Source organism: Cygnus atratus, chromosome 6 (assembly GCF_013377495.2).
Source record: "Cygnus atratus isolate AKBS03 ecotype Queensland, Australia chromosome 6, CAtr_DNAZoo_HiC_assembly, whole genome shotgun sequence".
Taxonomy (NCBI): domain Eukaryota; kingdom Metazoa; phylum Chordata; class Aves; order Anseriformes; family Anatidae; genus Cygnus; species Cygnus atratus.
This window is the reverse complement of record NC_066367.1, coordinates 16,032,723-16,058,540: the sequence shown is the minus strand read 5'-3', so window position 1 is coordinate 16,058,540 and position 25,818 is coordinate 16,032,723. Positions and strand designations below refer to the sequence as shown.

Genomic DNA, 25,818 nt, shown 5'->3' with positions numbered 1-25,818 from the left:
GGAAAAGCAAGCAGCCCTGAGCCAAACACCTTTGAAATCACCTTGGAATGCTTAGCAGGTAGTCTAGCGTGACACTCAGCTCATCCATACTCGTCTGCTCAAGGCATAATGGAATTGTCAGAATGAGGCCACTTCTTCTGTCCTTCCCTCCTATTTGGGGGGGTGAAAAAGTCATTAGAAAGTTAACATTAAAAAAAACACCACCACCAAAAAACTTTGTAGCTACATGGTCTCAAAACACACCATGAAACTAGTATTTCTAGTTGCTGTGAAAATCACAAGTGAAGTTTCTCCTCTCAGACTTGAGAATTCATTCACCACACTAATATTTAATGCATCACCAAAGCTTCAGAGCATAGATCCCATTCATATTGGTCAGTCTTTCATTTTGTGCTTTCAACACAAACGTCACCCTAAATCAAGTTTTACAGAAGCATTATTTTTGCATATCTAGATAATGCTTTCCAAAAAGCATTTCCTAAACCATCTACAATACCAGCCTGAAAGAAACATGGTAAGCTTCCAAGGTGAGCGAGCACACAGCAGCTCTCAACATAACATAGGACCTCCTGGAAACACCCATTATACAAAGGAGGATCTTTTTACCACACAGGCTGCCCGTGAAATATATTCTAAGTTGGTAATTCAAGCATCAAACTCGTAAGATTTCCACACCTACTTACAAACATGTAACAGTCACCTCACAATTAAGATAAATACTTCAAGCCAGTTGCTTTAATCTTTGTATGTGTTTTAAACCCTTCTAATAAAAGTAATACAGGCAGTAACAGCTACAAAGATCCAGTAAGATCAACTGTTAAGTGATGCTAAGGTGCTGCATTTAAGTAGAATGTTCTACAGCTGTGGTTTCGGTCATTTTTGATTACACAGGATCCAGATAGTCTCTGGAAAAGTATAGTTTAAATAGAAAAAAGTTTTCTTTAAACAGCTGAAGTTTTCTCTTTGGTCCTTTCCTTTTTTTTTTTTTCGATGGTCCTTTGGGGACACAGAAGTTGGACTTTATGATCCTCATGGGTCCCTTCCAACCCAGATATTCTGTGATTCCTCTAAAAGACTGACTTTTGAGTCACATGGCTATAAACCAGCAACCAAAATTGATTTGGACTGAGTTTTCTCATAGTTTAAACTGCAACTGAAGCTAAAAATACTTAATAGAACAAGATCACATGAAAAATAAATACTGACACAGCTTCCTACCACGTGCGTCTATTCTATCAGAAAGGTCAACCAGAAAATCTTGTAGTGTGAAGAAAACCAGTCAGGTGTGCAGCAGACTCTTCCGTATTCACTGCATCTCCAAGTACATGGATATCATTGCTGATCTTCTGAATGCGCAAGACCTTGGGATCAAAAAATTTGTTCCTAAATAGCTGTTAACGTGGAGAACTAAATTCAGTAATGGGCCAGAGGTAGCTGTGCTGCATCTTTCCACATAATTTGGAGCAGTTCCTATCTAGTTCATGTATTCACTCTTTTGAGCAAATCAGCTTATCTATTTTTTTCCTCTCTAGCCTTAAATCTTTTAATGTCTATAATCAGCTAAAACAAGGTTATTTCAGACTCCAACTATTTTTATTAATTTGTTGTTGTTGTTCCAGGGGAACAGAAGAAAAAGTAAAGAAGTGGAGAACAGAACTTGCATATGAAGTGAAAAACATGATTGAATGTGAACAGACTCCAGAAGGACCTACTGCTTGACTTTATAGCTTATTACAGTTTTGCTTTAATTATCAGGTGTTTGTATTTAAAAAAATACTAATACCCATCTCTAGATTAAACCAGCTTCAAAGTAGTAAGTTTCCCACAGTCTGGAGCATTTGAAAGGCTTTTCCATTTTCCTCAAAACTTACTCTAAAAAAAGTATTAACATTTAAAAAAAATATGTAACTGTACCAAGGTGATGACAATCTCAGCTTCATTGGGGATTAGAAAGAAAAAGTAATTTTTCTGTGTCCTGAAGGGGAAAAAAATTCTCAAATTGTAAATGTGCTGTTTATGTGATTAAAGCCATGAAATCATGTTTTTGCCTTCCCCCTCCCCAAAAAATCAGGAAGCAGAACTTTTTAAAGAATAGCAAGAGCTGTGGAGAAATAAGACAAAGCACACAAGTACAGCACAGTAACACCTGCATATGTATATATCTAAATTGGCATAATTTGAGAATTCCCCCCAAAATGTTAGAGATGCAGGTGTGATAATGAAAAGTTTGTTTGCACAATATATGTTGGCATCTTAATTGCAATTTTTTCCTTGCTTCCAAAGCTGCCCAAGCTCCACAAATAGTATTGAAGATCTACTGATATCCAGGTGAGTTTATTCCACATCTTCAAAACTACTGCTTTATAGGTGGTCTGTTCCAACAGCTGTGTCCCTTCCCCCTCCCCTTCTTTTTTGTGTGTGTGGGGGGGGGGAATCAAGGGAGGGGAGGAATTGTTGGAAAACTGATAACACATTTTAATAACTATTTCTAAACATAAGAGTGGTACTATATGAGACAGGATAAACACGTAGATCCTTTCTCCAGAATCCACGAAGGAGTTCAAAGTTTGAAGGAACAGTTGTTTACAGACTGTTCATCCTTGTCTGTTTCAGGCCAAAAGCCTTTTCAGTCAGAAAGCCTGAAAAATGGATAGGGGAAGGGGAAGAAAAAAGGAAGGAAAAGTAACTCAATCCTCACAAGAAAATTGAGATTTGTTCTCATCTGTACACTTGGAGTGGGAAAAAAATGATTTCTCCCCACTGTCTACACTGGCTAGTGAACCCACATTAAATCCAACAAATTAGAGGAAAATGCTGTGTGGATGTAAAATAATACCTCAGAAGCCATACTGATTTAACAGTAGCTTGTTAGCTATCTCAACAACAAGAAAAAAACAGAACATTAAAATGAAGAATGAAGCCTTTCCCTATGCGGTTGGGCATCATTTGGTCTTTCCCTGTCCAAAAAGCTATGATTTTTTTTTTTTTTTAAAGTTCTGAAAGGCAGGAGGACAACAATTTTTAACAATTTGGAAAATAAATTGGTTGAAACTAAAAGCTGAAAACTGCAACAGCTAAGTTCAAAAATAGTTTAGATGTATCAAAATGGAGAAGTATGAAAAACTAACACAGTAAAGAAAAATGTCACAAATAACCATAAAGATTAAAAACACAGAATGGACAGAAGCTGGTGATCAAACTGAGTGAGCTCATGATAGGAAAAGTAATAACATCAGAAATTATAAAGGCGTTTCTATAAGGAACAACTGAAAGTTGGCCTTGGTCTGACCTCCAGTCAGAAACTTCATCAGGAGCCATGGCAGCAGCTCTGGATTTGTAGGTGTTGTATCTAATGCTCCCTCTTCACCTCCCTCCCATGAACTCAAGAGCAATCTTGAGGTGGAGGCTTAAAGATGTTCATTTCATTTAATTTATATGCAGTGGGGGGTGGGACAGTTTGCAGAAACATGTGTTCTTGCATTTATACAAAGTTACTCTTATCATGGCTAATTCACAGCTGAGACTTGCTCTTCTACATGCTATTTCTGGATTCATGAGACTAGCACCAATCCACACAAAGGAAGTTAACAATTAATAGTAGTTCATATGTAGTTTACAGACTTGAAAGACTCCAGTGTTGAAAAGGGTCTTACAAGTCAAAATTTAGAATTAGCACTTGAAGTCCACTTGTGTAAAATACTAGCCACCCAGAAATTTTCACTTTTATATCTAAACAGCACTTGCTGAACCCACAAAAAAACACTTCTCTTTACATTTCACACAGACTGGAATAATTTCCTAAAATTATTAATTTTCAGTACAAGTCATCTTGAGTAACTGAAGTTTTTCCTCCATCTTGTAAACATTAGCAGAAAAGATTCAAACATCTATATTCTGATTGCACAGTGATTTTTGCCTTCTTGTCTGAAATACACATATCAGGCAAATATTCTGCCAACCTGTCATAGCATAAAATGAGGACAAAGCAGGAATTATAACTCATTCTTTTGTTCAGTGTAGGATAGCCAGTGACTTACATAAAAGCTAACTCATTTTTACCCATCTAAAAATCATTTTAACTCAAAATTGTATTTTTAAAGGAAATACTGAAAAACTAAGCCTTTAAAGGAACATTACCCTAAGGGTACCAGTTAAGAATTGATAGCTATCATACAGTCTACATTTGCCAGTATTAACACATTAAACAAAAACTATTAAATCGAATAAAAGTAAATTGCTCTTTTATCTTAGCTGTATTACATTTAACACCTTTCTAAATATTAAAGATTCCATAAACATTCACTACCACCTTCAGAATACAATGGTGAGAGAGAAACACAAAATCAGATTATGATTTTAGGCATAATAAACTTGGAATTTCTTTGTCTTACAAAAGAGCACTACTCTCAGGCTAAGTCCCTAGGCTTAGAACTAAAACCGAAAAAAATCAAGAGACATCATGGTGATTTGCCATAACTTAGAAGTGGTACAGTTTACAAACTGAGAACGGAAAAATACACATGTAAGCTGAAGAAAGCAACTAAGAACATAAAAGAAATTCCATAATTTATTTTGCACTGAAGTGATTCTTTTTGTTGTTGGTGTTTTTTGTTTTGTTGTTTGTTTCTTCTTTTGTCTGCACACCACCATGAATTCCAAATCTGAGGAGACACTGTTCCACTAGAAACCACTGTGTTCTGCTTCCAGAAAGAGGTGGCAGTGCCAACATTTGTACCCACATAATTTAAAATAACAAGAGGCTTCAACATACAAACACCAGAGAACTTTTCCCTAAAATATCATTTTTCTGATTTTTTTAAATCATTATGGCTTTATTTATAGAACTACAGGGAATAATATTGCTTTAAAGAGACACGATAAACCGGTTCATCTGCTGGGTTCCTTTACTTATACTGAAGAATGCTTAAAAGAACTAATGCATGAATCTTTACCATTTATTAAATTAAAACATCCATTAATACTATGCAATTCCAAAGAGGTCAAACCTATTACATAAGTTCAGAAAGGTTGCTAGCATTCACCTGGTACTCAATAAATTACTTTTCACCTAAGAACATCTATATTTCAAAGTGGATCAGGCAGCTTTAATGGCCAAACTGCAAAGGCACTCTAGTTAATGAGAATTTCCTTATAGTATAATGCTGAACAACTAACCATACTATGCATCTACTGATATTATTGAAGAAGCTTTCCACTGTTCCAGACTGTAAATATATGCTGATTTCTTTTTTTAATTGGTTGTTTGATTTGAAGTTCCTTGGGACAGTGAGCAAATTCAAATAAAAACAAACTGTATTTAAAAAGGAACACCCCTCCCTTCAAGTGAATTGGCAGGTTAAAATAGACCAGCTAAAATAAAATAAAACAGAAGAATATTTAGTTATTGCAACACTTGTCAATTTGTAAAGTTGAGATGTTTTCTGCAAATTAACTACCTTCCCTAAAGGGGACATTTAAACACCAAGAACTAAGACAACTATCTATAACAGCAGTGAAATCAGGAAAAGAATATCATTCATCATTTCAAGCATTCCCTTTTGTTTTCCTTTGGCTTAGGGAGATGAGAAAGTTGCATTTAATCCAAGACTCAAGAAGTTTGAATAAATAAAAGAACAGTCATTTAAACCTTGCCGGAATTAACTAGGTGGTAAAAAAGTATGGCAATGCCTGGCTAATTCTGCTTCCATTTACTTCTACATTGGAAAAAAGGCAAGGGTAACAAGGAAGGAAAAATTTTCTAAAGGAAATCCTGAAACTAACCACCTGCATTTCTAAAACCACTTACAAAACAAAAAGGGTTATACTTGGATGTCTGCTAAATTATCATTCTTTTACTTGTATGCTGCAACTTCATGACATCAGCTTTGTGTAGTTGAGTTACGGGCTACAGTGAAAACAAGTGCGAGATGTCAGCTACAATAGCTTGGCTACTAGATAAAAATGTTCACAGATGCTTCTGAAATATGATGAAGTGCTAGCCCGTAATTTATTTCCATTACATACATCCAATAAATACAAGAAAGAATACAAGAAAGCAAACTAAAAATCCCATCCAAATTATGCAGAAAGGAACAAGTTGAGGAAAAACTGTACCTGAAAGAAAAGCCAATTTTTTCTTCAGAATGGGTAATATTACTGACGCTTCCATTCTACTGCAGTTAATTTCCACGGCTCTGAAACACAAGAAATTGAAGTCACCAAGCAGGGAAAATCAACTGCAATGTTTCACTAGAAAGCACACTGGCCAAAGAACTTCTATACTCTTCTGAAGAAAATATAGAACACCAAAATCAAAAGTCAGCTCATTACAGTTAATAAATTCTAAGTATTGTAAAAACTGAGGAAAAAATAAATACTTACATGAAAAATGCATAAGATTATAAACAAGCATATCTTCCTCCTCCTCATAAAAAAGGAAAAATCAAAGCGGAATCTCAACCAAGGATACAGAAATAATTCATACAAAAGCCTTATTTCCCCAACTCCATTAAAGTACAATTAATTTACATGTAAATTTTCTTTTTGCTCTGTCACTCAGATATAGAAAGTGTGAATAAGATTGGTGCTCTCACCCACTTTTGGGTAGTCTACCTTAAATTACCGGGGATATTGTCATTAAACATCTTATGCCACACTTATGCTAGGACACTGTCCCTACCGTGCCATTAGAAAGTCTTCAATTAAAGAAAAAACATCTAACAGCCAAAATAAGCAAGTCTAGCCTACAGATGGAAATGCTTCTGCTCTTTTTTCTGCTGTCTCCAAATCCCTTCTTACCTTCATCTCACTTCCATTGTGTTATAAATCGCTGTTCATTGTGATAATGCTTCAGTGTTCCATTGGCTATCAACAGGATGCTAGAACTACAACCTCGTCTTCCAGCCCACACAAAGCATCAACTGCCATCCTCCCCTAAGTATCTGAGTTCATGCTTGTTTTTACTATGTTCTATTGTACTACACAGCACCACATACAGTGCTTTCCCCGTAACAAACTTACTTCACCCAACTTTCGTCATTCATACCCTCCCACTACCCCTGCACCAAGATCAGCATCACAATTTTCAGATTCATTTACTCTTCCCAATTAGACAAATTTTCTTCAGAAAAGCACAGAGACAAATCTTCCTGACAAAACTGAAAATCCAATTGTGAAATAATTAAGACAACTTGGCTCACATCCCCAAGAAAACCACCAAAGCACACTGTTTCTTTAGAAACTGGTTTGATACTCGAACACTACTTTCCACTCCCCCTCTAAGTGTCACAAAAATGACATGCAAGTTATTCGGTTCATGAAATTTATTTGTAGTTAAAAGCACAGAGAAACATTTCATTTACTAGGCATAAACTGGTTACTGGTGTATTGAGTTTACTGGTTTTCAGAAAAATCTCAGTGCTGAAGTAAACAGATACATTTTGTTGTTGCAACATAAAACCAGAATTATATAGAATAACTATATTAGAAGTGACTCTTACTGAGTAAGCTAAGCAGCTGAAGGAAGTAAAGAGCAGGAGTCAATTCCGAACATTAGGATACAATACTAACTTAGACAAACCAGGTAGAGTTATTTCACAGAAATAAAAGGATGAATTTTGACAGACTGACTAGGGTCCTAGCCACACCAAAAACTGCAGCCTGAACACTTGTAAATGACAAGCTGCAAAAGAGCAGAAACTTTTAGGAAAAAAGTTCCTAGGGATGAAGAGTAAAAGCATCTCTAAGAATATAAATGGTAAACGTGAAACAATTAAAAAAATAAATTTGTGTTTTCTCAAGCATGCCAGAGATGGTGACAAGTACCCAAAAAGACGCATGTATGATTTAGGGAGGACTCAACTGAGTGGCTTTTAATCACCTTGGATGAATGATATATGGGGTCCACGTATCACAGACTCCTTGGCGACTCCATGGCAGCTCCACCAACCTCCACTAAGTCCAGATCTACATCTGGGAAGGTACGCTCCAGTCCACCAGTCAAAACAGACAAAAGGCTAGGATACGATCACCAAGATTTAGCATCAGATTAGCTTTTTGTTGCTAACATTCAAACTGGGGGCCGTACTGTTTCTTGGATAAATGATGCCAAAATATTTCAGGTGGCATTCACTGTGCCAAGAAAAACTGTCCATTATTTTTGTCAATTTATACTTTCCCAGTATTTGACAACCCTGTCAATTTACTACTTTATACACTTCTATGTATACATCTGTATTTGAAGATTAAAATCGCTGTCATAATATTATTGCTGTCATATAATGCTGTCGGAGTCTTTTCTTTCTGTACTTGTGCCATGCACTTGGTTTCACTCAACCCCAAGCAAAACAGCACTCCTACAGTAAGTAACATGCAAGCACAACAAATGACTATCACTGCACATCTTTATCACACAATGATTTTCACCCTGAAAGAATGACCACCCACTCTTTTTAATACAAATAAAGAAAAAATATTTACCATCTCATTGTGCACAGCAGCACAATGCAGTTATCTTGCACCTGAAGTCCACCCCAGCCCCACTGAGAATAAGAACTACAGACATTCATCCAGGCAGCAGTTGACAAATAGCATGCTGGCTTTCTTCCCTAGCTTTTTAAGAAAACATGAAAGCCATGGAAGAGAGACCTAAGAAAAGAAACAGAAGGCTGATCAAGGAGAAAACTTCACAAATGCTTTATTTCCATACATTTGTCATGATGCTCCCACTGAGATAGTACTGAAAGTGTGACTGTTATTTTACATTAACTCCTACTGTGTAGCTCACGATCACCATCCCAGTGGGGAAGATCATTTTTGCTGTAGCTGAAAGGATAAAGCAAGACCCAGAGCTCCTAAGCATGTCTAATTTCAAAGAACATATAAAATTAACTCAATCCTTACATGATTAAGTTCATTTCCTTCTCACATACCTCAAACCAGAAGGAAAAGAAAAATACACAAAACCGTGTCCAGGCACAGGGCTTCAGACTGAGACCTGAAGCTCACTGGGCAATTCCGTATTTATGTATACAGATAACATTTTTCCTTGGAAAAGGAACAGGTAAGAGAATCAAGACTGTAAGCGATCTAGTGGAAGTGGAAAAAAAAGCCTCAAACAGAACACCCAAGGCAAAATATATTAGTGCTTTTTTGTTAAAGAAATGAGCTTCACTGCAGACAGAAAGAAGCCAAATAACTATTTTTATTAGGAAACAAAAATATCTCAACTTTTTACTCAACCTCCCTATTTTAATGTGTGAAGATTCTCAATGTTCATTCCATCCCTTAATTCTAAATCTCCATATTTAAGTGTCTTTTTCATCAATTATATAAAACATTTCACACATTACAGAAAGAAACAAACAAGTTCTGGCTCTTTCAGGAAACTGAGTCTCAAGACAGCTTGCACTTTAAACAATTACTCAGATAAGCATCCTATTAAAGCTTCCTGTATGATTCAGGCAAAAAATTGTCGGCTATTTGTTGCATAAAATACAAAACTCAAGAATGACTCAAGCAGACATTTTTGCCTCTCCACTACAACCATGCTCAAACCATGCTGTGTGAGCAACTTAGCTTTGACAGTATTCATTTTTCTTTAACATGTGGAACACACACCTGGTAATGATTTTTCCCTTTTTCTCAAGAGGGATTTCAAACTTATTACAAATGGCTCTGTATTATAATCAAAGAAGGCAAATTTGCACACTCACACTTCAGAATTTTCATACTTTCACATACGAACAAAAGCTTGCATCAGCTTAGTGACTTTAGGGAACACATTACTTCGCTGTTGTAAAAGCACCGATTTATTTCAAATTCAAGTGCTGCTTGATTTTCTGCCACAATAGTGGCACTGTCCACAGATTAAAATAGTTCGTTTGTTCAGCATTTCCTGAAACCAAAGGAAGTATTTTGTTCATTGAGAGTGGAGGGAGGTGAGTCAGAGCTATGATAATTTCAAACACCTACCCTTTGTTCCATAACCTCTGGAAGTTTTCAGTTACCTCTCTTCTGTGAGAGCTCTGATTTGTTCTATCTAGAAGAGAGCTCTCACAACAGCAGGCTATCACAACATGCCAGATAAAAACCTCCAAGACTAACAAAACGTTTACTGTCTCTCACTATCCCTAGCACACTAGAGAATCTCAGGTTGAATTAAAACTAAATGCCATTTTTCTACTGGAAAGTGAAACAATTTCAAGAGAGTTATCATCTACTTTCCATTGGCAACTGTCAAAGGTTTTTTTTTTTTTTTTAAAGTATGCTGTTAAAAAAAAGTATATTTAGTCCTATTAAAAAAAGTTTTTAACTTGTTTGGAAGAAGACAAAATGACAGTCTTAAGCTGACCTTCAAGCTTTTTATTTAGTATGAGGAAAGAATGATGTGATGCTCAGTATTGTAACGCTGTCTAGCTGAAAGCTGCAGACCCAGTGCCTACTTTAAAAATTAAAAAAATTTTTAAAAAATTAAAATTAAAAAAGGCATTTGGACTCAGAGAAAAAAGCTACACAGGAAAAACAAAAGCACTGAAGAGAACAAATTTCACTTGCAAAAAGACAAGTGCTTCAACAGGCTGCATTTTATCATTCCAAAACAAAGACTAACTTTTATAATCCTTCATTATACAGATATGAAACAAGTTAAAGAGATTAAATCCATTTGCTCAAGGTCAGAAACAATCTAGAGTGCTGTATGCCTACCTCCCTTCTACTCGGCATATGGTATTTTAATTGGCTAAGTTATAAAACTTGTGGGTACAGGAAACATGCTAAAAATAAAAGAAACACACCAAAGAATCTCAATGAACTCCTTTAGAATGACCTGGGCTTACAGGTTTTTAAATCAATACATGAAAGTTCACCTCCAATAACATATTTGTTCTTTTGAAGATTTCTATGGAAATACAGCAAGATTAAATCCAGACAATATTTGTATTTAAGACCTAAACATTTGAAAGGTGTTCCAGAGAAAGAAGAAAAGAAATCTCTTCCCATCACCCCACAAAGTATAAACTAATTCTATCTGAGAATAAAATTCTCTTGAAGACATACTTGAATTAAATAGATATAGTTTAGGGGTAGGAAAAAGGACTGGAGATACACTAAGTTGTCAAAAAAAATTATAGAACAAAAATGCAAACTATTTCAGGCTGCACTCCAATGTGAAATCAAATCATGACTAGGCAGGCTGCATTTCCTGTCATTTCTAAGCTCTGGAAAGCTATGCTCTAGAAAGACTGTAAATTACTTTTTTTTTTTTTTAATTCAAGGCAGTTTGAAATTCTAAAAATTCCTTTAAAAAATTAAAACAAATTCACAAAAAGGACCTACAATTAAAACTGTGTGTTAGTCAGAGTTAAAGTGTGTAATTCTGATGAATGAAGAATATTGTTTGCTCTGTATACATCTTCAGTCTCCTACAATAAAACTAACCAAATAAGAACCAATGATCAGACACTGTTTAAAAGCATTTTAAAAGTCTATTAAAGAGAGAGGGCAGATGAAGTTGAAGGTCTTGCACCAACCTGATGACTGGAAGTAAGACGCCCTGAGAATGCTAGAGCGAACATGACTCTGCAATTAACATGTGCTTTCTTTCTAAGCAATTCAACGGGAACCACTGGTAAAAACATCAACAATCAAAATGAATTCAGGATCACAGAGAATTAATACACATGCAATTACTCAGAGCTGTTAGAACTGAAATATTCAGCACAGTACACAGAGCAAGATCCTTAAATGGGTTAGTCTGTTCATGAATACCTACTGCAAGGTTCAAAGGGCAGGTAATTTCACCATTTTCTCATCACATATCAGACAATGCAGCATGGCTGGTCTGCTAAGCAGGACCAAAACTCAGAAGAAAATCTGGTTCCCATTCCTTGTTCTGCTATGAAATATACATATGGCTTTCAGCAAGTCATTTATCCCTTTTAGTCTTCATTCAATCTCCCCATCTGTAAAATGGAGATGTTATACATTAGTTCCCTTTTTACAAGAGTATTGTTATGTTTAATTCATTAATGTTTTGCAGACTTGGGAGATTATAAGGAGTTCCATAGATTTGCCTATAAATAACCGAAGAGCAGATGGGCAGCTACATTCAAAACTGTAGCAGCTTGCAAGTCCAGGCACAAACAATATCACGAATAACAATAGATATTCTGAAGTACTGCAAAAACAAAAAAAGCCTCAATCATATAGGGTGAAGGTTTTTTTTCTTTTCTTTAAAAATCAACTTCTGAATTGCAAACCTTCAAAATTAACAGCTTCATTCCCTGAAACCAGCATGCAAGTTCTTTCAGACATTAACTTCAACCCACAAAGTATTAGCCCAAACAACCTGGATGAGCTTTAAAGAAAAGTTCATCCATTCAACACAAAATTCATGCGTGAGAGAGAAAACTGAATATCACGATCATCCATGTAGATTATTATTCCACCTTCCTTTAAAGCTACATTAAAGCTATGGGCGAGACAACATCAGAAGTAGCAAAACGACAAGAAGGACACAGTATCTCCAGCACTGATACTTCAGGGCAATTTGAGAACACTAAGCCTACCCAAGGAGTGAGAAAAGACTCTAAACACTCATTTGTTACCTTTGTCTCTAATCAAAGAGCACACAGAACTGGGTCACTCAGCTGGACAGTTTCAAATTCACCATAAAACCTCGTAGATGAGCATCAGCTTAGGTAGTCAAATGCAGATAACTAGCAAATTAGGAGCAACTACTTATTTATTTTTAAGCATCAGAGTCTTTTAAGACCTCAGAACAATTTGCATTTAGGGATAATATTTTTTTTTCCCCAACCATTTTGTTCAGTCATAAAATGATTATTCTTTTTGACCAAATCATCAGTGGAAAAGAGAAGGCATACTCAAATTTTACATTGTGCCTGATTTTCAAATTGTACCAAAAGAAATTATTCCCAATCTTCCACAAACTGTTAATTCACACTAAGGAGTTAAAAAATAAAAGCTATAGACTCAGATTTCATCAGTATATAAACGTATGTACTTTGAAAGCAAAACACAATCATACAATGCCAGTTACATTACAGACACACAATTAGTACTTTAACTCAGCAACTCGTGACAGCACATGAATGCCAACTGGAAAACATGTCCAAATTTTGTTTAAATTTGTGTTAACAGTTTGCCAAGCCATCAAAAAGCATGTTGTCACAGACATACCAAATTTAAGCTCAGAAAGAGTACTCAATTTCTCCTGCCCCATCTTCATCTGGACATTCAAGTCCTAACTTAGACATTTTGTCAATTAACTACAGCTAGCAACAAAATTTAAAAGAGCTGTCTCTAACAACTACTTCCTCTATTTGATCCATCTTCCATATTCATTTCCCACCCTCTTCCTCTCCCTCAACATTCTGTGAGCAGTGAATAAATGATGACTGGCAAAAAGAAGTGATGAGCAAGTTAATGAATGGTGAGCAAGCAAACAGAACAAGTGAGTAAGAGCGGCTATGCAATCTAAGAAAGACATTGTGCTCCTAAGTTTTAACTTTGATCTCTGTCAACCATTCATTTCACAGAATGAGAGCTTTTCCTCAGACTTGGAGCAAACATCAGAGGTAAAGAAAAGAAGGAAGAGCACAAACAATTTAACAAACAACCCACAGTTATGACACAAGGTACCTAAACCTCAGTCATCTCATAGAGTAAGGGCAAGCACGGGACTATGCAGCAATTAGCACTCTATAGGAACAGCACTTCATTGGATTTAAAAGTCACATCCACAGACAGTCTTACACCAACCCACAGAAACACATGCAGAAGTCCGTAATACTATGACATGTTATACACAAAACTATAGCTTGCTTGAGTTTTCTAACCTTTCCAGCCTCAGGCCAAGCCAAATACATACGGTACGTGTTAAATTACAGCAGTTTCCAGGCTTCTTTAACCTACAATAGGAGAGAAAGTAAGTCTCAGGTTTTGGATGGATCTCCATATTTCCTTTTCTGCGACATCTACAGAGAGCCCTGGTGTTTACCTTTCTGTAGACCTCTATAGCTTGCTCTTTTTGGATGTTTCCCCAGGCAGCAAAAGACTCTGGTCTACCTTATTCCCTCCCTTGCAACAGGCAGCCAACGCAGCAGAAGCTGCAGTCATCTGGAACAGTCCCAACTCACTTCAGAGCATCGAATGACCACAGAATAAGCAAAGTGAGGCAATTAGGGGGATGGCTTCTTCCATCCCTTCCTACTTCCCAATAGGTCAGTTGAAATGTTATGTTCAAAGCATAGCACAAACATTTTTTTTCCTCCCTCATGACACTTCCCTAATTACCATAAAAAACACAGGTTCAGCTCTTAAAATGTTACTTAGTTGGAAACCATGTGGAAACATGACAGAAATCGTACAGATTGCAAACTCTCACGTAGAGATGGTTTGCATTTCAGGTTGGAAAAATAAATAACTCATAGAATAATAAAATAAACTGACAGACTCCTACTCTAGCTCCCTCTACTGAAAAAAAAAAAAAACAAACCAACAGCCATAAAAGCTTGAGTGAAAGAGCTGGCCAAAACAAGTCCCTTATCACCAGTTCTTTAAATAACTGGCCAAAACCAGTTCATGATGAAAGATCAGAGAGCTCTTATGCCTTCAGTACTTTATAAAGCTAACTAAATAGACAGTAAGAGGAGAGGGATTGGACAATACCATAAACAGCTGTATCAAAAGACAAAGTCAAAAGACAAACAGCTGCACCGATGAGTGTAATTGTTGGCAGTCTAGAGCAAATGAAAAATAACTTTTCTCTGGGGGTGCCAGATTAGAACTTCTTGTTCCTTTTATAACATTTATGCAAGAAAACAATCTAGTTCTACAACTTCATAACAATACACATACTTGGCACTGGTTACAAGTACGTGTGGCTCAGGCCCTCAGAATCACTTCTCAGCCCAGTATAATATCACTACAATTACATGGAAGCAAAAAGAAATGCTCTTCTAAACTGACAGCCAGATAGAGTCTGGGGCAGGGGCCAAGGGGTTGTTTGAGAGGAAAGTCGAGTGGGGAACACAGACATAAGCAGAGCAGACAAAAGCAGTTATCCTTTTTAGGTGGAGAAAATAGCCTAAACAAAAAGAAAACTAATGAGAGGCTAATAAAGAGACTGTTTACACATCTCTAAAACTTCGTGTTTGATATCTGACAAACAAAGTTACTAGCTCCAAAATAAGTCTGCATGTGGGCCTCAAAGCACCATGAACAATTTCCTCTGTATTTACAAATAATATATATGGGAGTGGCCTCCTTCCTCAAGCCCCACTGCACAGCACAGAAGGTATACACAATAAAGATAATTAAAATCCCTGTATAAGGAATAAGTAAGTAGTTTGAGAACTTTGCTAATCTTAACCAAACGTTAAAGTAAAATAGAAAATTGAAATATTCCAGAGCTGGGCCATAAATAGCTTTCATGCACATCTGTAAGTTTCAAAATATTTCAGAACTACAGATTCATTGCTATACAAAATAACTGTGCTGGCCTTAAGTTACTGTGTGAAAGGAAAGATTTAAGATTTATTTCTTAAGTTGAACAGTTATCTTCAATTTTGTTCTCATGTGAAAAATCCTGAACATTACAGCTCCAAACCACAAGAGAACCTGGCCACAGCAACCACCTGCAGTAACCACAGCACCTCTCTCCCATTCCCTCGCAATAAAACATAGTATTCCACCGTCATAAATAAATAGATGGTCACATGTTTCAGAGAACATAAAAGTCAAGCTCTCAAAACTGCTACCTGAAGCACAGGTATAACAAGTTCATGCATTTTCCACTGATACTATTTTCTAGGGCTGAATTAGAACATATCATGAAAGAATTTGCAAATGCTATGCTAGCATAGGGAAAACAGACAAGAGTAAGAGTATACATTAAGAGTACACTGATTAGAAACCATTATTTTCATTAACACCCAATAACAGATAAGCCACAGCACCTTTAATCTATGTATTTGATGTTATTCCTGACCCTCTCCCTTAAGAATGTCCATTTATTCTCTCAAGTTCAGCCATACAGGCAATTTAATGACCAAAACATTATGTTAACATCAAATCCATTTATCCTATGCTTCCAGTGCCCTTTTTTGCCTTATTTTGTCTGGTCTATATTTATCCTTTAACGATACTTTCTAAGAACACATCTCAAAGTCAACTCTGCCAACACCATTGTCTGTCTCTGCATTCTCATGTGCCTACTACATCTATCTCCCTTGAATCATTGCTGCTGCAAAGCCCTAAGTCATACCTTCATCACCTCTTAACTATTGTGATTTCCTTCTTAACAGGTTATGTCCTAGCATTCCAAACTTCAGCTTGCCCAAAATGCTGCAGCTCATCTTCTCTCCTAGAAAAAGAGAAAACAACACTCCATATTCATTTTTACTTGTTTCCTTGTCAAGTTTAGTGTCTCCCATAAGGATATCCTCACTTCAAGATCTCTCATTCTCATTTAGTCTAAGACTAAGAAGTCTTGCCAGTGGGTTATTCTACTTGCTCAAGTCTCTTATTTTTCTTCTGTACACAGGCTTATCATTAGCAGAGCAGCAACAATTTACCTTGATGCTTTTAGAACTTCTGTCCTTACTCTCACCCACAATCACAGCTCTCTTTCGAATCCAGGTATCTCCATTCTTCTGCATAAGCATCCTCTACATTTGAGAGCACTGCTCTGAAACACTAACACTATGAGACAATAACACAAATTGCACTATTTTATAATGCCAAAGACAAACTGCAAACAACTTCAGTATCTGAAGCTTTGGTTTAGTTATATCAGGTTTTAAAGATTTTACAACATCACAAGATGAAAAAACAAGTGGGTAAGTTAAACACAAAAGTCATAGCTTAAAAATAAGTTCGTGCAACACCAGCTGCAAAGATAATTTTCAACACAGCATATTCATCAGCTTCATAAGACCCAAGTAAGTCAGATGAAGTTTTTAACAATCTACTTTTCAGAACAGATTGATCTTTCTTACCATTGGTACTGGAATACACTGCTTTCTGTAGGCATTAAAGTTTGAGCTCCAGATCCTGGATACTGGAAGTTTAAATTTAAAAAATAAAAAATGTATTTGACCATATTTTTAGACATGGATCCTGAAACTAAAATTTTATTTCCTTTGGGACTGAAAACAAGGGTTTGTTAGAAAGCTATGTGATAAAGAAAACAACTTCTCCACTACACATTCACAAATACTTACTTATAAGCTAGGCATCCGACTTGAGTAGGACAGCAGGAATCCCATATTTTCTACCAAAACATATGGTAGACATCAACATTGTTTATAATTAGAAGGCAATGCTCCTAAGGCAGCACCGGAAGCAGTGGGAAAGTAACAAGAACCAGAATCCCTGCAGTACGCTCTCTAGCAGAGGTAATCTACACAGTGTTTTAGGCAAAAGTGTGGGTTTTTTTGTGAAAAGAAGATGAATGTATTCCTACAAACTAAGTTAACTAAGTTAAACACTAATATTAAAAAAGCAAATTAGAAATTGAACTCGATATAGTCCCTCTACATATTAGAAAATGCAGGATTAAGAGAAAGTATTAAATGAAAAACCTCAGCAAATGCTTCAAGACTTGCATGAAATGTTGCAGCCATGATCAAACTCCACCTAACAATAACATCCAACAACTCAAATCTGTGTTTATTGTATCACAGGTGAAGCCAATACATTGAACACATTTCACAGGTTTTATATTTACTCAGCTGCAGCAGTCATTACAGCACTCTCTCACAACAAGTTTTAGGTTCATAAAGAGAGATACTACCAGAAATTTGCCAGTCAGGCAAATACACCAGAAAGACAGAGAGAAGGCAGTAGTACACACCCATAGACCAGGAACAAGAATATCAATAGCAAGTGCTCAAGATAGCTTGAGCAAAGATGCTGGGGAAGACCTGTGCCACCATTTCTTACCCTTACTAGATCCTTGCGCAGGCTTTGCCTACTTTATCAGGAGCTGCCTACTATAAGTGTGCCTTATTTCCCCAACCACTCATTGTCACTGAGGGGATAAAATTATTCCTCTTCATGCTCTACTCCTAAAAACTTTGCCAGTTGTGTAGCATCATGAGTAAGCTCACCACTGACACGTTTAGTCTCTTCCACAAGTACCTCCCATTCCCCCCCCTCTCAAGCAGCAGCAAACTAACACTGACCTGAAGCCTACCTTACTCCTTCTGCTGATGGCAAACAGCAATCAACTCCAAAACCATGTGCATTTCCCTTCTTAGTGTAAGCTTTACTGAGCAATATGATTCCACAGCTAAATTGGAATTAGAGCCTATAATGCAAGGAGACATCAGGGTACTGTTTCTTATAAGACACAAAGTTTTCTTAATTTCTGTTTCTCGGAAAAGCAATGTCACAGACCATCTAAACTGTGAATAAAACATCAACTATTATGTTATTTTTAAGAAAAACAGTTGGCTAAGATGATTTCACAGGATTCTTCAAGATGCAACAGCTTATGCTGTAAAGAATTGTGCAAACTCCCCAGAGCCATCACTAGAAGCAACACTGTAATCGTCTCTAGTTTTGTTTGTTTTGCTCTTCCCCACAAAACAAAGCACAAGCAGCAGGCCTCTCTGACCAAGCTTCAGTTCTACGCTATGGTCCACCTTCCCCCTTCCATCATTATTAAGTTCGTGTTTGGCATGGACAACATCACTAGGACTATAAAGAGACATACATTCAGAAAAATAACAGCCTTTATTAGCACACAAGTTCATCCCTATAGCTGTTCCTGTACCGTAATTGTGGTATTTGTTATTTACTGTGCACTGAACCTTATCAGACATCACGGAACAGGGAAGGGGAAAAAGCAGTGCTTCCTCACCACAGTGAATTTTAATGAGGGAACAAAGTCAGCATCCAATCGTTAGGACAATGCAAACACCGCAGTGCTAGGAACACAGCGGACCAGTATTTCCTTTGGGATGAAGATGAAAGAGCAAGTGACGAGAGCATCTATTAACACTAATCCGTGTAAGCACTGCCAGTTTTGCTTACTGAGAGGAAGAGAGAAATTCATCAAACACAGAGCCACACTGCAGCAATCCACACAAGTCTTAAACAGTTGCTTCCACGCAGTGACACACTGTTTCAGAGCGCTTTAAAGCATCTCCTGCCCACAACCATCTGCCTGAAAGGCTCTATTAGTGGATATCACGAGACGCTACGGTTATGGAGGAAGAAAAGGCAAAATCGCTGGACAAGAGACCTGCCAAAACCCAAAGAAACAGCAACCACGGCTCTGAGCAGCCTCTGCTCCGGCCGTGAATCACCTTTCCCGACCAGGCAGCGCTTCCACGCCGAGGCAGCGCCAGGGCCGCGGCTCCCGGGGCGAGCCCCAAGTGCGGCCGAGGCGGCTCCCGACGGAGCCCCGGGCCGGGAGGGGGCCGCCGCCCTGCGGCGCCCGCACAAAAGCGGGGCCCGATGATGCCCCAGGAGCCACCCCCCCCCCCCCATCCCCACGCACCCCCACCCCGCCGCGGCCCCGTCCGTAGCGCCGGGGCGAACAATGCCCGGACCTGTTGCGCCGGTTCCCGGCCGGAGACCCGCGAGGGGTCAGGAAAACGAGCGGCCAGGCAGCCGTCAGCCCGCCCGCGGCGGGCGAGGAGGCGGCGCCGCGCGGGGAGGCTAGGCGTGCAGTGCCCCCAGCCCCACCGCCGGGCCCGGCCACCACCGCTCAGTACCCGGCAGGGCCGCGAGGCAGCCGGCCAGCCGCCGCCCGACAGAGCTCCGCCACCTCCCGGGGAACAAAGCGCGGCCTGGCCGCGGGGCCTGCGCCGCGCTCGGGGCTGCGGTGGGGGGAAGAGCCCCCACCCGGACGCCTACTCACCGGGCTGCGGCGCTCCGAGGGCCCGGCCGGGCTAGAGGCCGGCGGCAGGGCGGACGCGGGGCGGAGCCGGGACCCACCCGCCCGCTCCGGCCGGGCTCGCAGCGCCTCGCTGGGCCGGCGGCAGCCCCCGGCGAGGGGCGGGCGGCTCCGACCCCTCCCCTGCCAGCAAGGAGACGGTGGCTTGCCGGGGCCGCCCCCGCGCCGCTGCAGCCCCCGCCTGCGGGGCGCGGAGCCGACCGCCCCTGCCTCCTTCTTTCCTTCCCTCCCTCCGAGCCGCTGCGCGGGTCCTGGGCCGGCCGAGAGCCGGCGAGGAGAATCCCCACCCACCCCGGCGGCAGACACTGCGCGGCCGCCTCCCCGCTAGGGGGTGCCGAGCGCCAGCCCCGGCCCTTCACGGCCGGCTGAGGGGGTGCGGCTGCGCGGGGCGGGGCGGGGCGCAGCGGTACCCCGAAAAACGCAGCCATGCGAGGCACCCGGTGGTAAATGAGATACTGCCAGGTATGCTGCCCCTTTCTCGTTAATTACTGAGGGCCCTTGTATGAGCTAGCCTGCGGGCGGCGTGTTGGACGCCAGCTGATTCGGGTGTCCGCAGGTGAGAAGTGGTCTTTGATAACGGCATGGGCAGAGCCGTTATCTGCTACCTCCACCTGTTGTGGCCCTTTGACAGCGGTGTTTCGGTCACCACACAGCTAATAATTTGTTTCCCCGGACTGCAGCTGATAACCTCTCATCTTGACCCTATCCTGGACGCACATCCTGAAACTACATGATGCCAAGACTAAAATGATACAAGCAAAAATGTGCAAGCTGGAAAGAAATCTGAAGAAAACCAGCCAGGACTCTTGTCTTGCTTTCAGTCTAACTGCCCTAGGTCAAGTTGGTGTCAGTCTTAAAGCTGCTGAACACATCATTTTTGGGCTATGTAATTGCTCATAATAAAAAATAGTATCTACAGACTTCATCCTAACAATAATCTTGCTCTTGTTATTTGCAGAATGATTGAATATTACTATATCTCAATCCGAATATGAGAACTGTAACTAGCAGAGGCTCCAACTGTTTGGTTTTCCTCAGTAAAACAGTTTGCAAAAGCACCACTGCTTTCCCTGTAGCTGCCGGTCAACATCTGTTGTAGGACTCCCCCTCAGCGTCCCTGTTGGAGCACATCTGTGGTACTGACCTCATCCCTGGCCTCCGCTGAGTCACAAAGCTCTCCTTCTCTCAGGGAACACAACCCAGCAGACGTGCGAGAGCTGAAGATAAAGAATTGTCCACGTATCCTCTGCTGGGGGATTTGCTAGGATAGACTCTGAGATGAATAATTTTTTTGAAGTTATACTGGAAGTTCAGAGTTGTAGTTAGTGGCCTTTGCCATGCAAACTACCAGTAAAAAGAACTCACAGTGTATTTTTGTATCAAGGATCAATCTGATCAAAACAGGCCTGCATACATGTTATAATATTCCAGCAGCCATGCCAGATTTACTCAACTATGAATAGAAGTAAATAGGCTGAAAACATCCTGAGCCTTGGGAGCTGTGCTGTGTGCCAGCACAACAGAGCCTTTGTTACAGGCAGAGCCATGCTCTCACAATAGAGTTACTGCTTCCAGCTTCAGCTGCTGTGCTTCCAGAAAAATCAGCCATCAAAGAAAACCAAACCAACCCCCACACACACTTCTAGTGGGCAGCAGCTCCTCACCATGACACTGGTCCCAGGTGCCACCAGGTGTGACGGTGGCCATCCTGTGCAGCACCCCATGCCACACTCAGAGGAGCCTCCCACAGCTTTCTCTTGCTCCACTTAGCGCTGCCGGGCACAGCCTTGCACCAGGCAGGCTGGAAATCCTCCAGCTGCAATGATTTACTCTGCTGCCTTGCTTGCTATTTGCTTCTACATCTCCATGCAGCAGATAGACAATTGTTTTTACCTGCAGGTCAAAAATGACTGTGAAGGGTTAATTAGCACAAGCTAGCACTATCTAGCATAAGTAAGTAGAGATATAGGTTGCAGACCATTGCATTTCATAAATTGTATATTTGCAAGTCAGTAAATAACTATGCACTAGGGTTAGTGTAGGCTGGCAATGATGAATTGTAAATAAAAAACAGTGAATGTTTTCTATGTGGCATTTTATGATCATAACAAGATGGTATCGTATTCATGGGTAAGCAGCAAAGATATCTACTACTTTAAAGCCTTACGTGTTTGTCATACAGGCAGATTCATGTTGGCAAAACAGTGGGAAAAGTCCCTCCTATGTTGATAAATATTAGAAGGCTTGGGAAGTGAAACTGACAGAAACATAAGCATTCAGAGCACATTCAAAACATCACAGAAACAAACAAAAGATCTGCTACAGTATTCAATATGTGAACTACTGCTCACTGAATTCTGAAGGTAGCCACATTCACCTGCTATTAGCATAAAAATTTGCAATGTTCTTTTAAACACAAAACATAGAATCATAGAATATTCCGAGTTGAAAGGGACCCACAAGGATCATCAAGTCCAACTCCTGGCACCGCACAGGTCTGCCCAAAAGTTTAGACCATGTGACTAAGTGCACAGTCCAACCTCTTCTTAAATTCAGACAGGCTTGGTGCAGTGACTACTTCACTGGGGAGCCTGTTCCACTGTGCAACCACCCTTTCGGTGAAGAACCTCTTCCTGATGTCTAGCCTAAACTTCCCGTGCCTCAGCTTGACACCGTTCCCACGGGTCCTGTCACTGATGATAACAGAGAATAGGTCACCTGCCTCTCCACTCCTCCTCGCGAGGAAGTTGTAGACCGCGATGATTAAAAATGATAGTTTTTAATCATGAACCGAGAAGAGATTGGTTCTTCTGAAACAATTGCAACAAAGCCTTAAATCACACTCCTAATGGAATCCACACTGGAGTCCCAGGTAGCCCAAACCAGTGAGATTGCATTTACTGATCAACACAGGCTGGCACACTGTGGAGGCAACAGGTTTTGAAGCACCTATATTTCATGAAGATCATACTTGCCAAAGAGTGCATAAAACAATATTGTAAATAGCTATCTCATGTTGGCAATAACTTTGAAGTTCATCACTTAAATTATTTTTTAAAAAAGATAAAGCCTTTGTTTTACAAATGTCTTTGCATGAGTGACATGTCTGTAATGAGACAGTAGTATGAATCCTTGCAAGATTCTGAAGAAACTGTATTTTGTGTCTTTTTTTATATGCTTTGTGGTCAGGTGGAAACAATAAAGCATTGATCTCATTGTATCCATCTAAGTACTATTACAGCCTGTTGGATTGCATGTCCCGCAGCAAGCTTTGCAGTGATTTATTACTTTGTTTAATTACTTTTTATCTTCTATAAAATACTTCATAACTTGTCCTTTCCTTTCTACTGAGGAAATAAGGGCTTTCTTGTGAAAAAATAAAATAGAAGCCTAAAAGCTGCATTGCTTGTGTTAGCTACCTGAGAAATGTCAGAAACGTTTCCTGGGAAGCAAAGCTATCTGTGGTCAGCGTCCTGCTGCGCACATTTCTTCAACAGTTTCCTCAGGAATTTATTTCAGCTTGCAAAGGAGAAATAGTTTCTGCCTGGCAACAGACCCCGAGCCCCTATAGTATAAGGGGAACATCCTCCTTTCTATGCAGCAAAATGGTCTACCAGCTCTGGCCTGAGTCTCCCTGTGGCATAACAAGGGTATGGATCTTGATCCGGTCTCTGTAGGTTCAGTGGGAAGGCACCCGACCGCAAAACGGAGATGGGCATGCCTCCGGTCACCTTTGTGCCTGTTGGGGAAGGAGATGAGCACCAACCTACCTGTCCTGTTAGGTGCTTGTGCCATCCCACAGAGCAGGTTTGGTGGGTTGTCTACAGCATACCCTGGTGATGGATGGCTCAGAATGATCAGGGATTACTGCTGTGGTGCTTGCTGAAGAAGAGGAACAAGTATGCTCACCATACCAGTTGTCATACAAGGCATAACAGCTCTGAAAAACAGGACTCTGAAGCACTAACTCTAGAAGTAGCAGAGAGAGCACTGGTCATCAGTGATGCTTTTGAATGACTCTTAGACAAAGTGCCTAACGTTCTGCCAGAACTGCACTGCTTGCTTCTTCTGCTTGCATATAAAAATAATAAATAAATAAATAAATAAATAAATACTTTTCTCAGGAAGCTTGATTACTTACTGACTCTCTGCAGCTTGCTCACTCTTTGGCCATGGGGTTTATTAGCATTTGCCTATCGAAAAAGCTATATGCAGTACCACCACCTTTTCTTTTGTTTACATTAGGTTTACATATAGTTTCCAGCTTCAAAATGAACTCCTAGCAGGTATAGCAAAATGTTGACAGGATAAAGGTGGTTAGATGGTGATAAAAGTCAAAAATCAAGGAACAGGTGTTCTGCAGTGTAGTCTTAGATGGCTTTACACTTTTGTGCACATTCCCCATATTGGGTGATTCTGGAGATTGGCACAGTTCTGACCAGGAGGAGTTAACAAGTGTGTTCATGAGAAAAAAACAAATCTGTGCTTTTCTTCTGTGGATCAGACTGGGATCATTTGGAAAGGGAATACATTGAAAGGAGAGTCTCAGTAATAGTTTTTTTTCTGTAGTGTAAAAATAGCACATCTGCCTATGTTAACAAGAACCGGTCAGTTACAGATTTTAAATAATTTTTTTTTTATATATAGGTTCATCTTCTTTATAGGTTGGTTTTCTAACTTTACAAACAGCAGTTGGCTTCCAGGGTGTATACTAATACTAATCACAATCATTGTGAGACAAGGTGAATTGAAAGAAGATAAGAAATATGAAGTATTTTTAGAGGCAATAACCCAGAACTCCTTGCTGTCTTGCTCTCTCTCTCTCTCAAAAAAAAAAAAAAAAAAAAAAAAGCCATTCTTAAGAGTAAATGCCTGAGCTGGTTAAAATTCATCACTGTGTCTGCTAGTCTATGGACATTCTTAAAGCGGCCTTGCTTCATAGTTTATTATGTTTATTAAGCATTTATGAGTCTTAAAATGCAACCTTTGGTATAGAAGAGTGGTCATTTTACAGAGACAGGGTGTTACTTGGTGTTCAGTTACTCAATATGTGGTGTTCACCCCATGTGTCAAAAATCCTCTTCAAGGATAGAATTTCATGCCTAAAAAAATAACAATTTCACCAAAGAAAGGAATTACATCTGTAATTATAATTGAGAAGTAAAATATTTTGGAATGTGTGGAAGTAATTTCTCATTGCTTTATCAACATTGTTGTGTGCAAACAAAGTAGTCTCAAGTATAATTCATTGTGTTGATCCTTAACCTTAAAATATTTCAGAAACCTTACCCGGAACGGCCAGGATTTTCAAACACATCCAAAACCCTTGGAAGGTAATCACAGGATTTTTTTTCTAATCCACAGAGGTGTTTTAAAATCCCACTCATTGGTAGTTGTTTTGCACCGTTTACAAGTAGTTTGTAACCCTAGGGCTTCCTGTGTCGCTTCTCTGCACAGGTGCATCAGAAGTCATGGGGAATCAGGTGGCAATGCTGACCTCATTCAAGGAGGTCACAGGCATTACAAGTAGGTTGTTAAAGTCACTCAGGCCACTTTGGTAATAAGGTACTATTTAAGCAGAGTATCACGAGTACTGTCTAAACCAAAGTGCTGATAATTTTCTAGTCTGAGGCAAGGATTTCTTGAGTTTTTTGTCTTTACAGTATTTGGTGTTAAACAACAACTGAAGTTTGGATGTAACTGTTGAGTACAAAAATAGGTACTTGGCACTTTGACTTCTAGTACATGAACATAATTTCAGAACAGCTCATACTGAGAGATGGGAAAAATAGGGCAGAGATGAATGAAGTCATGCAACAATTTTTACTTAATAAGGTAACACAAAAACTTCCATAAAAAGAAAGGTTATCAAAGAATGTTATCCTGCA

The 25,818-nt window shown here is 39.5% G+C and overlaps 1 protein-coding gene across 17 annotated transcripts in view; it reads right to left on the bottom strand.

Moving 5' to 3' along the window:
* Positions 1-20,041, bottom strand: part of SESTD1 (SEC14 and spectrin domain containing 1) — a 53,041-nt gene extending 33,000 nt beyond the window's left edge. The window contains exons 1-9 of one of the 17 annotated variants that reach the window (XM_035569431.2): positions 17,247-17,291; positions 16,289-16,387; positions 13,860-13,931; positions 11,771-11,960; positions 11,529-11,623; positions 8,479-8,646; positions 7,880-8,015; positions 6,115-6,194; positions 42-150 (exon numbers count right to left, since the gene is read on the bottom strand). In XM_035569431.2, coding sequence (XP_035425324.1) covers positions 42-150; positions 6,115-6,169 — 164 coding nt within the window. In that variant the 5' untranslated portion in view covers positions 6,170-6,194; positions 7,880-8,015; positions 8,479-8,646; ... (3 more) ...; positions 16,289-16,387; positions 17,247-17,291. Of the gene's footprint in view, positions 1-41; positions 151-1,206; positions 1,362-6,114; positions 6,195-7,879; positions 8,016-8,478; positions 8,647-11,528; positions 11,624-11,770; positions 11,961-13,859; positions 13,932-16,288; positions 16,388-17,246; positions 17,292-19,583 lie in introns of those variants that run through there. The other 16 variants (XM_035569422.2, XM_035569398.2, XM_035569405.2 and 13 more) reach the window with 16 other exon arrangements.
* Positions 20,042-25,818: the final 5,777 nt, after the last annotated feature.